The sequence below is a fragment of the Lagopus leucura genome, unplaced genomic scaffold (genome assembly GCF_019238085.1).
Source record: "Lagopus leucura isolate 7727_CA_CO unplaced genomic scaffold, USGS_WTPT01 Super-Scaffold_100018, whole genome shotgun sequence".
Lineage (NCBI taxonomy): Eukaryota > Metazoa > Chordata > Aves > Galliformes > Phasianidae > Lagopus > Lagopus leucura.
The window spans coordinates 3,944,714-3,959,987 of record NW_024962272.1 but is presented as its reverse complement, the minus strand read 5'-3'; the positions used below and the strand labels follow the sequence as shown (position 1 = coordinate 3,959,987).

General features: G+C 37.8%; 1 protein-coding gene across 7 annotated transcripts in view; it reads left to right on the top strand.

Moving 5' to 3' along the window:
• NFIB (nuclear factor I B) overlaps positions 1–15,274 on the top strand; it is a 109,111-nt gene that overhangs the window by 39,971 nt on the left and 53,866 nt on the right. For 5 of the 7 annotated variants that reach the window (XM_042877374.1, XM_042877377.1, XM_042877376.1 and 2 more), the window contains 3 exons: positions 9,651–9,719; positions 11,468–11,588; positions 13,279–13,397. In XM_042877374.1, the coding sequence (XP_042733308.1) occupies positions 11,539–11,588; positions 13,279–13,397 (169 nt within the window). In that variant the 5' untranslated portion in view covers positions 9,651–9,719; positions 11,468–11,538. Of the gene's footprint in view, positions 1–9,650; positions 9,720–11,467; positions 11,589–13,278; positions 13,398–15,274 lie in introns of those variants that run through there. The other 2 variants (XM_042877372.1, XM_042877373.1) reach the window with 1 other exon arrangement.

Below are 15,274 nucleotides of genomic sequence, written 5' to 3'. Positions count from 1 at the left end.
TTCCTTTTATCTGTAGCCAAGGGAGGACAGAAAATGTGAGCCATGCCTTGCCTCCATTGAAACCCTTCATTTGAGCAGAGACAGTAGCATAATTAGATGTCATCTGTTTATTTGAGGATGTATGAAATTCTAGCATCATTCAGCTTCCCTGTGTGATACTGTTTGGCAGAGAGAAAGCAATGGGGTTTCTGGGACTGCAAAATACAGATCTTCTGGGCTTGTTCAAGGATATATGTTGGAGTCACACTCCCATAAGCTTGTCTGTCTAAAAGGGACTACTGTCCTGTTCTTTTCTTATTAAATTTCATGACTCCTTCATTTTCTTAGGACAAGCAGTCACTTCTGTCAAAATCTCAGAGGACATACACTCTGAGGTATTGTAATTTTTTGTACCAGGCTAGGAGAAGAGGGACTGGCTATGCCAGATCGGTCCTGGTCTTTCAACATGTTTTATGTTTTGGTTTGATGCTTGAATATCAAACAGCCAAGTTGTTGGCAAGGCATAAGAGCTGTTAATGCTTGGATGCCACTATCTTCACAAAGGCTTTGCCAAGGCAGAAGAGACTGGAAACAGAGTTGTAGTTAGTGAGATTGCTGGTGTTAAAAGTGTTTTTTCTAGGTTTGGCTAGACTATTACATTCTTTAGGGTGTCTGGTAATTTGCTGTCTTAACTATGGTAATGTCATTTGCCAAACAAAAGAACATTAAGAACCCTTGTTGGAATTCTTTATAATTGGTTCTTAAAAATACACTGAATATTTTGATAGTATAACACAGTGCTAAGTGTAGTTTGTGGTGAAAGTGGTATTTAGCTTTTGTAGCAAGATCCACAGATATCCTCCTTAAATTTTATTTTTCAAAAACTTTTACTGGGTTTATTTCTGAAGAATGAAATATGATTTTCTGTGAACTGGGCTGTTAAAAGTCACTTCTGCAAAGGGATTGTTTTGTTTGCTGCTGACATCTAGATGAGCTGAGCTGAACTGAGAGAAGAGTTTGAGTACTGTTGTTGCCCAGACCAGTCATTAAGCACCTAGAATCTACAGGTTTATTTGGTATTAGCTTCTGAGAGAGTGTAGTCACGGTACCATTGGACCAAGCCATGCGTGGATCAGTTAGTGCTTAAAATGAAAATAGGTGGAGCATGGTGACTACTAGTTAAAAAATACTCACAAAACAGCAACAACAAGACCAGCAAACAACAACTCCTCTTTATGTCTGGGTATCTATTCAGCTACTGCTGAAGGCATGTTTCTAAAGGAGGAAGACCCAGCATGGCAGTTTCAATGTAGTTCTATATTATTTGCTCCTAGTGAATTTCAGTGTAGGTACGATCTTATGTGTGTCCCAAGTGTGTAGCTTAAGGAAATTAAGAAATGAGCCTTCCTTACTATCTGTGTGACACAAAATATTTGTAAAGCTGTGAGTTGATAGGTACAGAAGGCAGATGAACTGCTCTTTCAGTGAGTTCATCTGTTAGGCATAAGACACTTAGGAGGGTGTGTAAAAAGAGAAAAGCATGCAGAACCATTTATAACATAATAATACTCACACCACCCATAAAAATTTGGCCTCTGGTGATATGTTCTTCACTGGTCAGTTCTTCTATTAATTGATTTTCTGGATTTTTTTCCATTTTATTTTTTCTCTCCTCACTGCCTATTGGCCACAATTGTTAGACGGGCAAAGTTACCTGCTACTCGTCATTGGCGTGAGATTGCAGCTTGGCAGGTTTGACTTACACATTGGCATTAAAATGTCTGTGTGAAGCTATTGAGTGCCAGGGTGCTCAAATCTTTCAAGGCAGTCTTTTTAAACTGCTAAAATAAGGGTAGCAAATAGAGAGGCTGATAGGGTAAAATATTGTGTTAATATGACAGTAAGATAGGATGGACATCTGAACAGAGTTTTAGCCTCATGGGGACTCCTGATGGAATCAATACTAGTTACTATTGGTGCTTCATCTTTTGACTTATGGATATAGCCACAAGGAGAATAGTTTTCTCTTGGTCAGATCTCTTCAGAGTATAAGAGCTATTCTTGAACAGCACTGGGGAATAAAAAATATGTCTTTCAGAAGGTGTGAAGAAAACCTAACCATCCTCAAATAGATGATTACGAATGTCATTGGCCAGGGAAGACAAATGCATTCAGATTTTTTGCTATCATTCAAGCAGTTGAGGTCAGAAATTATTACGGCTGTTTTCTAGAAAATGGGACCTACTCGTTTTTGTTGTTGTTGTTGTTTGTTTGTTTGCTCCCCTGTAGAATCTATTCTTATTTAGCTGAATATCTTAATATAAACATTGCAGACTCTATAAATTCAGTCAGGGCTGAATGCAGAATGAAGATGACTCGGGACCAAGCCTGTGTGCTAATAAATATTACATTTTTAATGTAGGGGGTGAGAGATTTTTAGACAGAAACTGAGAAATTGCCCTTTCAGTTTTCATTCCTCCTCACCATTTGCCTTCTTCTTTCCGCCATAGTAGCCCATGATATCTGAAGATAGGTCTCCAGTCTGAATGACATGTGGTTCAGTGAATCCCTAGACCCAACACTGCTATTCTGGTGTGGGTTTTTCCCTTGTATTTTTGCCAGAAATTTTGTTCTGGGAATCTTTTCTAAAGAAGACCTGAATGAAATCACAATCTATTCTTTTTTTTTTTTTTCCTAATTAAAAAAGGTGTTGCCAAAAACCAGCCTCACCTATCTCTTAACATGCAAATCTCTCTTGCAGCTGTAGAGCCCCAAAGGCTTTTTTGAGCTTTCATATGGGCAAGCAGCCACAGGGAAAACATTTTTTTTATCAAGCCCTAAAGAATGTGTAATAAATTTGCCTATATCTGACTGTTTTAGAAATAAGTATTTCAGTTCTAACTTCTAGAACTTACAACTTCAGAAGAAACTTCTGAAGAGTAATGTGGTCTCAACCTTTGCAGTCTATTGGATGTGCAATAAGTAAATGTCTTTGAGTTTTGAATGACTCAGAACACACATGGTTTCATTATTTTACTCCACTGCAAGTTACCTTTTGTGGATGGCGAATTATTGTCCTAGTTAGTAGGAACATAAGAGAAATTCCCTGTCTGTGTGAATTTTGTGTGAAAGGAATGATGCTGGAGTAGCAGTTTGGGGAACCAGGTAGAAGGGCATTTAAACAAATATATATTCTGCGCCTTGCTTTTTCATCATGGGAGTGGATATTCTGAAATGCTTGCTGTTTCCTGTATGCCTGCAGCCATGCCATCTCAGATAGCAATCTTCAAATAAAACAGGGTTGGGTTTGGTTAGGGCTTGATTTTCTGTGGAGTTCTCGCTTTCCCAAATGCTCTCTGAATTAGTAATGACAGTGATTGAGAGGTAATGTCCTTGCCTCTTTTTGCTCTCTGATCCACACCACTTGAGTGTGGTGCTCTGGGAGGCAATTGAGCTATCTCGAGAATCAGAAACCTTCATAGATTGCATAGACCCTTTTTCCAGGGGTATTTTTTGTTTTGCATGCAGGTTTGAAATTTGGTGTGAATTTTGCTGTCTATGGGTTTAGATTTACATATGAATTTTCATTTTGATGGACTATCTTTCTTTATAAACCTAGTGTGTAAATATTGCTGCTTTATCAATCAACTGCTTTAACTTTAATCAACTGCTGCTTTATTAATCAACTTCTGAAGCAGTTGTGTTCAGTGGTGAACATAGTGTTTTTTACTTCAAAACGCACACAGAGCAAGAATTTCCTAAAAATAATCTACAAAAGCTCCAAAAAGCTGCTTTGACACCAGAAAGTTCCTTTATGATACCGACTGACAAGTCTTATACATAAAAAGAAACAGATCCACCAACATCTATAAAACCTTGGCTGGAGTGTGGATGTGATCTGAGGTCCTCTGGAGTGGAAGGCACTAGGCATTTGTATTAGTCACCCTTTCTTTTCCTTACTAGATTTCAGGCCAGCTCACCTCTTGTATTCCAGCACATGGATTACAGATTCAGTTAAGCTAGGTGTTTACATCTTGAAATTACTGCAACACTGAAGGCAATTATGGTTCTGGTTATTAATGCCAGCATATGGAAAATCTCAATTGTTCTTGATAATGGCATAGACAGCTTCTCAGGCCTTTACTGTGCTAAAATGCTCAGTGGAGCTGGGATCTTTTTGCAGAGCATTTTTTCACTGTCCCAGGGATGGCATCACTTCAGAGAAAAAAAAGCCTGAGAAATGGTGGTGATGCAGCTATGCAACAAGGTCAGAGACAATCATGTGATAACCAAAATATCCTCATTTTCTGGACAGGATATTAATTCAACTGTTTCAACTGACATCACTACTGGAATCTTTTCTGTCACTCCTTGGCTCATGCTATACACAGTTAACTGCCCATAAGCAATTCTTGGCCTGTAAGAATCAGCTTGTTGTACTCTTTTAAAGTTACAGTCTTCAAAATGCATGCAATGAGAAAAAAAACTGCAAGTTCGCTAGACTCTGTGGTAAGCTTTAGAGTGAGACCACTACCCTTTTAATTATAAATAGTAGCTGTACTCCAGTAGCATTCCTGCTGAAGATAGAACTTCCTGTCGAGGTTGATGCTCCAGAGATCATTACAAGTTGATCATTAAAAGTTTGATTTCAAAGACAGTGAAAAAAAGAAGCAATACAACAAAATTATTTAACCTGTAATTGTAACAGTTTCAGAAATTGGAGAATCACTATGTCACCTAGTTTAAAGTCAAGTTTCAGCTTTGTTAGTATTTAGGCTGAGGCTTCCATCCTCTCTTCTGACAGTTGTTCCTAATATTGACCCTGGCTCACTACTATTAGGTTTACCTATTTCTTTACAATTTCCCTTTTTAAAGGTCCAAAAGTTAAAGTACTTTAGTACAAGTTATTTCCTGCGCTGATTGATTCTTTACTCCTGCCTTATTAGTTTATCAAACTCAAGTTTGTATCAGTGAAAAAATAGATATTTAGTGATACCAATATTAATTTTTTTTTTTAGCAATATATAGCAGAATATAAACCGACATTATATCCATAAAAGTACAGTTAAATCAGAAGACATTAAAAAGGCTGGTTAAAGATTTGTAAAGCCTGTGTCACTTGTAAGCTTTTGAGTAATTTGAAAACAAACCCTGCACAGTACATGTTAGTACAAACTGAAAATAGTTTCAATAGTTTTTAACAATCTTTTCTCCATTTTAAATCATAACCTGTTGAAGGCTATAGCTATACTTCAGCTACTGAATGCATGATGCATGAATAAACAGGAAGATGTATAATGACTGAGAAAGAAGTTGCTTCAGTAGCAATTGGAGAATTATTAAAGGTTTTTGTGGATTGCTAAATATATGAGATAAATTTGATAGAATTGCTGCTTGGCTTGACCTGTTTATCTTTTAGCTTTAATTGCATCAGTCTGGTCACAGTAGTATTAAGTTTGGTAAATGTGTTGTTCATAAATGACTATTCTGAAAAAAAAAGGATAATGAAAGACTTTTTTTTTTCCCGTCCTTGAACAGAAACTAAAAGGAAATAAATAATAATAATAATAAAAAAACTGCTTATGGATGTTGGAAGTCACTATTCTCTTTTAATTTAAAGAGAAATATTCTCTTTAAATTACTCAGAAGTTAACAAATAATGATAACTGTAATGTATTTCAGACTGTGTCATCTCTCAGGCAGGTTGAGTTTTGGTAAATAATAGTACTCCATGTTTATATTAGGCTTGAAAAGCACAGATAGCAAAGTATTATCATGACCATCAAAAAATACAGTAAATCTTATATGAAGAATACAACAACAAAATATTCTTAAGTGTGTTATTTTGTGGACTGAACAGATCTAAAACATATGCCAAGGATTTTAATTTAAGGCTTCAAAGGCATTAATAAATGATGCTAATGAAAGCAGTACTTTAAAAAACGCTTAGTCAAAAGACAGTAAGGCCTATACTGTGCAGATATCACTGCATGTCTCCTTGCATGTAGTATAGAATCATAGAATCATAGATAGAATGGCCTGGGTTTAAAAGGACCACAATGATCACCTAGTTTCAACCCCCTGCTATGTGCAGGGTTGCCAACCACCAGACCAGGCTGCCCAGAGTCACATTCAGCCTGGCCTTGAATGCCTCCAGGGATGGGGCATCCACAACCTCCTTGGGCAACCTGTTCCAGTGTGTTACCACCCTCTGTGTGAAACATTTCCTCATAATAATATCTATCTAATATCTAGCCTAAATCTTCCCTTCCTTAGTTTAAAATAATTCCCCCTTGTCTTACCACCATCCACCCTCGTAAACAGCCGTTTCCCTCCCTGCTTATACACTCCTTTCAAGGACTGGAAGGCCACAATGAGGTCTCCCCAGAGCCTTCTCCAGTGTAATGATGTGAATACGAATGTTATATCTTGTTCAGTAGGAAGACCAGTTTCACAAGATGAAAAGCATTGTCTAACATTATAAAAATCAAAATGCCTTACGGAGTTGTCCTGCTCCATACAGAATCTTGCTGTTTATTCCTTGTCATATGTAGAGTACCTCCCTGTCACAAATTATAGCAGTTTAATGGCACAAAACATTTTTATTATGCACAGCTGGGACCTAAGAACAGTTTTGCTTTGTATCCACGATAGATTGGTTTCTTAGTTGGTTAAAGCTGTCAAAATCCAGTGATTCTGGAACTAAACATGCCATGTTTATGATTACTTTCTGCATTCTCAGGCACCACTGACATTAAACTTCCCTATTAGAACACCAGATGTATAATGAGGTTGCTCAGTGCCTGTGAGGGAGTGTTTCTTGTCATGGCAATTTTTTGGTAATATTTTGTCACTTTACACACTGAAAAAAAATCAAGCTTTTTTTTAAGTTGATTGAGATTGACAGTGGGTATGCATTTTCCTTTCCCTTCCTAATTTTAAGGAAAGCCTTTGCAGATATATGTGGGTGTCATTGTTTCTGGTGAAACCTGGGTGAAAGTGATTCATCAGTCAAAAGTATGTCTTGCAATGATTGAGTTGTCAGTAGTGGTTGCACACTTTTTTTTTTTTTTTTTTTTTTTGCTCCCATTCTATTATGAGAAATCTCCACAAGGAGAGAAACATGTTAAATTGCTCTTTAAGTCATGCACCGTAAGTATTAGCAGTAAAAAAGCCTGAACATTTTCTTTCTTTTTTTTTTTTTCCAATATAATGAACTTTGGTACTCATTGTTTTCATTGCAATGATAGTTTGACTAATATACACTTTGGTAAAAGTCTTCTTAGCACAGCTTGAGTGATCGAAGATGTCCTTCAAAGTAAAGGTATTTGGATAAGCTGCACAAAATTTTGGTCTTGTCTCATTACCAACTCCAGAGCTGGCTGCATGTTTGTACACTGGCTTTAAGCCACACTTCACATACAGGCCAAATGAAAACATGAAACCAAATTTCCCTTTGGAAATCTCCCATCCATGCAGCATTTCATTCTGTTCCTGCTGAAGGAAATAGACAGAGAAGGGAAAGATTGCCACTGTCAGAGGAATTACTATTGTTTGTCCAACTTGTCAATTTCAGATTGAAAAATGAGATCTAAGGAAGAAAGGAGAAAGAAACATCAACTCTTTGTAACTTTTAAATGATATGGGTGTGCCAAATTTTGTCAAATAAAGAAATAAATATTTGAGAAGCCATATCATTTTTCCATCCAAATAGAAAATATGAAGAAAGAGTGCAAGGGAATGTAGAAGATGGAAGAGAAAGGTACTAGTATTTTTTTAGAAATAAGAGGGGAAAAAGTAGTAGATATGGAGAAAAATTGTTGAGAGAAAGAGGGAGAGAGGGAGATCCATAGAACTGCTGCTGGAAATAAAGACATCATATGAAGTGACAATGATTGTTGTATCACTGTGTGGTTCCACAGACCTGTGGTGCTCTGCACCCCCATTGCACTTCATCCTGTGATTTTTCAGCTGAGAAAACTGAGACTGGCTTATAGGTCTAACTGTAGCAGAGATGTCAGAAGAGGCAATAACAAATGTGCTTAGTTGAAAGTATTCACACTCTTTCTGTCTCAGTTGTTAGGTGCATTATTTATACTCCACTTGGTAAATAACGTGCAGAGGACCTCTGGGGCTGGTAAGATTGAAAAGTAGTGATAAATGATCTTTTTTCCCTCTGCTATACTTATTTGATCCCTAAAAGTAAGCAGGGATTTCTCCAGAAGTACCAAGGATGGGTCTCTCCAGTGAAGCATAATTTTACAGTCAAAATTCTGATTATAGTGGCAGCATTTTTTAAAATTGTTTGAAGAAAGTAGCAATTGCCAAAAGAAACCTAATGACATCAGTTCTGGAAGGTGAATTTTTTTACTTTTGTGCTTTTTTTGTTGGTTAGGACTTTTATGCATTCTAACATTTGGAACAGAAATCTAACAGTAGATTTCACAGAATCACAGAATCAAGGTTGGAAACGACCTGCAAGATCATCTAGTCCAACCACCCTCCCATTCCTATCAGTACCAGAAGCACTAAACCATACCTCGTAGCTCCTCATCCAGGCGCCTCTTGAACACTGCCAGGGACGGCGACTCCACCACCTCCCTGGGCAGCCATTCCAGTGCCTGACCACCCTTTGAGAGAAAAAGTTTCTCCAACAATATCCAACCTAAAGGTTTTCCAATAGAAAAGAACTACGTTAATCCAGAAAAGAGGCTAGAGAAGCACAGTAAGCAATTTTTGATGCACCTTCTTACATGACAAAAATAATCAGTAATAACTGTTAGAGCAGCAGTGTGTGCAAAGTTTGGGTCCAAATAACTCCAGTAGCAAATGAATGTCATTCCAACCTGTAAGGGCCTTGCCATGTGATCTCACATTCAGTTGGGTCAGCTCATGCAATGATTATCAGTGTGAGACTTCCACAGAAAACTGGGTTTCTCAGCTCCCTTTTTTTTACAGTATCTAGTTACATTACTGGGATAGCTATTGATCATTTGCTGTTCTAACTGCAGACCCCCCAAGGTGTGCCAAAACTTGAAGAAAGAGGGACGGTGTCATATACATTTATCTTAGAATAAATAAGCAGAGGCCATTTTGGCCTCTGATTATATATGTCTTCATAAAGATTTCTAGGTGTCTGTAGTTCAGCATCCCCCTGAATTTAGGTTGTTTTGCCTAGTTCTGGCTTTTATTGGAAGCAACAGTAAAACTCTCAACTGTCTCAGATGTGACAGTTTGGTAACTAAGGTGGTAAAGTCACTGTCAGCTGAACGACAGTCAAGTTATTGTCTATGAGAAATGCATACTAGGATACAACTGCTGCACTGTTCTTAATTCCAGTTCTTAATTCAATACTGCCTTAAAAGTTAAAGACAGTAATGAAAGGAACTAATTTTTAGGTTATTTCTGGATGGTTAACTAGAAGTACAATATACTGTTTTTTAGTTTTCATGTACGTATTAAAGAGTTGCTTTCCCACAGCTCCTTGAAAATTTAGCACCTCTTCCTGAATCTCAGCTTTCATTTAATTTTGTGACCAGCATTCAGTGTACTTTGTTCTGCACACTATAGTTTCAGTACTCTAATACTGTTGTTACCTTGTGTATACATTTATCTGTAGTTATTTATTAATTTTCTTACTATGCTGATTTTGTTATTATGATCTTTTTCAGTGTATCTTGAGGACAGTTTTGTAAAATCTGGAGTGTTCAACGTGTCAGAACTTGTGAGAGTGTCCAGAAGTAAGTTCATATTTGCACTTAATCACTTCTAAACCAAGGATTTTTTCTTGATACTGGTCTTTTCCCTTCTCTTCCCTTGGCTTGGCTTATTTTGGCATCAGAAATCTTATGCACACAAATACACAAAACAAAACAAAAAACAGACACCAACAAAGAGTGAGACAGAATACTCTGAAATTCTCTGTTCAAATTTTGCATAGAAACTAGTTCATGTCAGGACAGGATGCTTGATGTATTCATTGAGCTTGAGTTCTAACTGTTATGTCATTTGCCATGGTAAGAAATCAATATTCAGCAATTAAGGTCATATTAAATCTTCAGGAAAATACTGAGCATTGCCATCCTGCAATGGTAACACATTGTTTTTCTTTCTTTCTGTCCCTGCTGAAGATGTCTTTTTGCTGTTTTAGGAGATTGAGGGTCAGTGAAATACAGCTTTGTTTGTAGTTGTTAATTGGTTAAATACATTTAAAAGTATTAGGCGATTCAGATTAAAAAAATCAATATTGTAGTTACCCTAGAAAATCATAGCTTTTGCAGCTGTAATACATGATATACTTCTAATAATAAGCTTTGAAGAATGTGGTTTCTGTGGGATTTCTCACCACGTATTTGTTTAACCTCAAGCCGCAGCAGAGTTGTATTTTAACTGTCAGGAAAAATACAAACCTTCAGATATATTACACAACATGCAATTATTCTTTTAAGTGCCAAAGGTAGTTAAAATGCACAATGCACAGACAGTGAATAAAGCTAAGTATACCACAATGTACAATATGTAATTTATTCTTGAAATGCTAAAACGTATGGTACACAGACTCTGTAAGAAGGTAAAGATAACACTGAGTGTATGTGTATTTGTAGGTAGGTGTACATATGCAAAGCAGCACGTGTGGCCCTGGTGAAAGAAAAAGAAGGTGGCACAACATGCTGTTACCACAGCACGCTACTATTAATGCAAAGATTTAACATACTGGAAAAGAGGTTTTGTGTCCCCAGGTTTGTTCTTTCCAGTTATTTCAGTACTTCCACAGAGAATATGAGATCTCTGTATAAGCCCTTCCCCATTCACTGTAAAAGTCCAACTAGTGAATCATAGAATCATAGAATCACCAAGGTTGGAAAAGACCTCCAAGATCATAAAGTCCAAACATCTACCTATCATCAGTATTTCCCACTAAACCATGTCCCTCAGCACAACATCTAAATGTTTCTTGAACACCCTCCAGGGACAGTGACCACATCCCTGAGCAGCCCATTTCAGTACCTTACCTCTCTCTAGAGGAGTTATTTTCTAACATCCAACCTGAATCTCCCCTGGTGCAACTTGAGGCCATTCTCTCTAGTCCTATTGCTAGTTACATGGGAGAAGAGGCCAATTCCCACATCACCACATCCTCCCTGCAATGAGCAATGAGGTCACCCCTAAGTTTCTTCTTCTCCAAACTAAAGGTGAAGACTATTATCTTCTCCACATTGATGACTCTAGGTTATCCATTATAAAACAAAACGTACAACAAATATATTATGTCTGCATAACTGCTAAGGGATTTCTAGGGACTGGGGAAGGTATTTCACTTTTTAGATATATGAACATTGATAAAACTTGTCTGTACTTGGTTTCTGCCAGAGGCAGAAAATTAGATGCACATAGCAACATCTTGATGTTCTTCCTGCTGTTAAAAATGAAAAGATGGCTAAAAAGATAGAAGATTATCTTTGACTCTTTGTAATGGTATGTTTTTCAGCACCTATAACCCAAGGAACTGGAGTGAACTTCCCAATTGGAGAACTTCCGAGCCAACCGTATTACCATGATATGAATTCTGGTATAAATCTGCAGAGGTCTTTATCCTCTCCACCAAGCAGGTAAAAATTTGAAATGAATACTAGTGTGAGTGAGTGAGGGACATTGGGAATGAGGAGGAGTGTGTGATTTTTCTTTGGAATCTCCATGTTTGATCTGAGGGACTCATCTTGGTTCAGCAAGCTCCTCTCTTCTGACTCTGAGAAACACCTGGTTCTGTACCTCAGGAGCAGCTGGCAGACTCACGGAGGTGGAGAATTTTCTTTGTCCTCTTTCAGGTCCCAGATCATGTACTGTCTGTCATAAATCCTGGTGTTCTTTCTCTGTCTTCAGTTGACTGATGTATCATGAAATCACAAGGACTCCAGGATCTCTAATCCTCTTGGTTTCTGCACTCCAGGGACTTGGGAAATGTCTGCACAGTGGGACAGCATTTAATATGACTGTCAGAAACTAGCTATTCCACTAGTGTCTAGAACTCTGAGTTATTGAGTTAATGGTCCCCCATTTATGCAATTATATTTTCAGATGGTCAGATCACTTGGTATATTTAAAAAAGAATAAATTCATTTTCACAGTCTATAGTAATAACAGTAGTGGTGGTAGTAATAATACCACTAAAAATTTCATCTTGATTTTCTTTATTAGTCAGCATAGCAGCTTCAGTATTTATTGTTACAGAGAAATATGGCTTCTGTATGGAAGTGCTGCCTCATTTTATATAGGGACATGAAATATGGGCTTTTTTGTCTTCAGTTAAATTAAAGTAAAGTGAAAAGTCTTGTTTCAGGTTATAGCTCTTTGAAAAGCTTAGGACTTTGACCTGGCAGAATACAATAAGCTATGTTTTTCTCTTATTAGCATTCACAAAACTTTCTGTTTTCCCTTGACCTTTGTTGTGGTTGATCCCAGTGGGCAGCTGAGCACCACATAGCTCTCCATTCCCAGGGGGACGAGGGAGAGAACTGGAGAAAAAAGGGTAGAATTTAAGCCTTCAGATAAGAAGTATTTACTAAGACAGAAAAGAGAAATAATAGTAATAAAAGTAATACAGTATATACAGTTCCTGAGCAGCGGCTGCCTCCCTAGCCAACTCTCCTCAGTGTTTATTTATTTTTCTTGCATGATGCACATTGTATAGATTATCTGTTTGGCCAGCTTAGGACAGCTGTGGCTCTGTCCCCCTCTTCCCTTTATCCATAGCAGCTCCCTTACTGTAGGTCAGTATGTGACATCCATGCAGCACTCCTCAGCAATAACTAAATGTTGTTTTAAGAGCACTGTTTTTCTCTTGTAGCCAAAACATAGCAACACACATGCCACTATGCAGAAAATCAGCTGAAAATAGGACAACTTTACTAGTAACCCTTTTCCAGTACTTTATTTTGCTTTTGTGATTTCTGGGTATTATTTAACATTCTCACGAGAAAATTTTTCATTGGTAGGTTACAGGAACTGTTTTCTCAGTTGCTCAGCTGTCTCTGGTAGATGGAGAAGAATTACAGCTTTTCTATGTTACCCAATCATGCCATCTCTGAAATATTAAGTGACGTGAAGAATGCAATCACCTGCCCAAATTACTTTATTACATAACACATTCTGTGTTTGTTTGCGAAAGTTCTAAAATCCAGGTTTTTGTGCTTTATATGCCTGGATTACCTCCTATTGAATATTTTTGTTGAAATACAAAGTTTGTATATCGTTCCTATCTGTGTATCATTCTCACTGCCAAACCTGACGTTACTTCAACAGCAAAAGACCGAAAACCATCTCCATAGATGAGAATATGGAGCCAAGCCCGACAGGAGACTTTTATCCTTCTCCAAATTCACCAGCTGCGGGAAGTCGGACATGGCATGAAAGAGATCAAGGTGAGTAATACAGGACAATTTTATCCCAAAGTATATTCCAGTATACAATAAATACCTGCATCTGCCTTTGTGTTATTGCAATAAATTCATGGTTTTTAGAAGATTTTTTTTTTTTTTTTTTTTTAATGTGGGATGTGATTTGCTGGTCTTCTAGTTAAAAAAAACAGCCAACAGGACATGGTATGAACAATCAGATGATGGTGTTTCAGTGTTGTGAATGCATTATATATTATTTGAAGTGAGCTGCTGCAAATGAAGTACTTGTTATTGTCTAATGAAGCTGCAATCACCCCGGCAAGATTTCAGTAAAGAAGAAAATATCTCCATGCAGTGGTTGAGACAGTGCTAGTTTACACAGCTTTTGCTTTACCATAATGCATTCTCCCATACGTATATTTAGTTTATACTTTGTGACTAAGAATAGGTCCAACAAGCCACTAAGAGCCCTCAAACAGGATATTGATAAATGTTGCTATATCTTAGATTATCAGGGGTGAAAAACATGTTTGTTCAGACAGAAAAATGATGACTGTCAAAACATTGAAGTTATTTGTTACAACTTTCTTTATGTTACCTTAGTGTTTCATAAACCTCAGTGGCAGTATAGTACTTCCCATCACTTTTGTGATGCAAAAACTTGAATAAACTTAAACGTATTGGTTAATGGGTACTATGATTGACATACAGCAGCTCTCTGGAGACTGTGAATATGTACAGTACAGTGTGTAAAAATGAAATAGAAAATGTGCAGCTGCTTCCTTTGCTGATCTTCTGATGTTTGCCTTTATTTTCTCCATGTTCGTCATTGATCTTGTTTCTTCAGCACAGATCAAATAATCATAGAATCATAGAAAGGCTTGGGTTGGAAGGGACACAAAGATCACTGAGTTCTAACTCCCCTGCTGCAGGCAGGGCTACCAAGTAGTAGGTCAGGTTGCCCTGTCCAGCCTGGCCTTGAACACCTCCAGGGATGGGGAATCCACAGCTTCACTGGACAGCCTGTTCCAGCACCTCACACTCTCCCACTGAAAAAATTCCTTCTGCTTGCTCCATCACAGCTTCTCTTAATTGTCTCTTCTTTAGTTTAAAATCATTATCCCTTGTGCTTTCACTAATGATCCATGTAAAATGTTGATTTTTCTCCTGATTATAATTTCCCTTTAAATACTGGAAGGCCATAATGACGTCTCACTGTAGCCTTCTCTTCTCCAAACTGAACCAAGCCCAGCTCCCTCAGCCTGTCTACACAGGAGAAGTGCTCAAGACCTTTGATCATCTTCATGGCCCTCCTCTGGACCCGCTCCAAAAGCTCCACATTTTTCCTGTGTTGGGGGCCCCAGACCTGGACACAGTACTCCAGATGAGGCCTCATGAGGGTGGACCAGAAGGGGACAATCACCTAACTCACCCTGCTGGCCACCTCTCTCTTGAAGGAACCCATGATACCATTGGCATTTCAGGCTGCAAATACACAGCGCTGGCTCATGCTAAGTTTTTCATCAGCAAGGACCCATAAGCCCTTCTCAGAATGGGTACTCTCAAGGAATTCTTTCCCAGTCTGTATACGTATCTAGTCTTACCCTGACTCAAGTGCAAAACCCCTGTGTTCCACAATTTTATATTGCTTTAGGCTTTTTTGTTGTTATTTCTAAGTTTTCTCTTTCATCTGTGCATGCAAGGTAGCATCAGTATTTGATTAGTCACAGGTTGGTTTTTTTTTTTTCACATTTTGGTTATAGCTGGTCTCCTTTTAATGTTTCATCCTACTCTCTGACTTGCGCTTTCATCTCTGCTCTTTAACCCGTGTTTCTCTCACACAGTTGCTTGCTTGTCTTTTTTCTCCTTTGTTTCTTTTATATTTCATTTTTCCTCTTGAG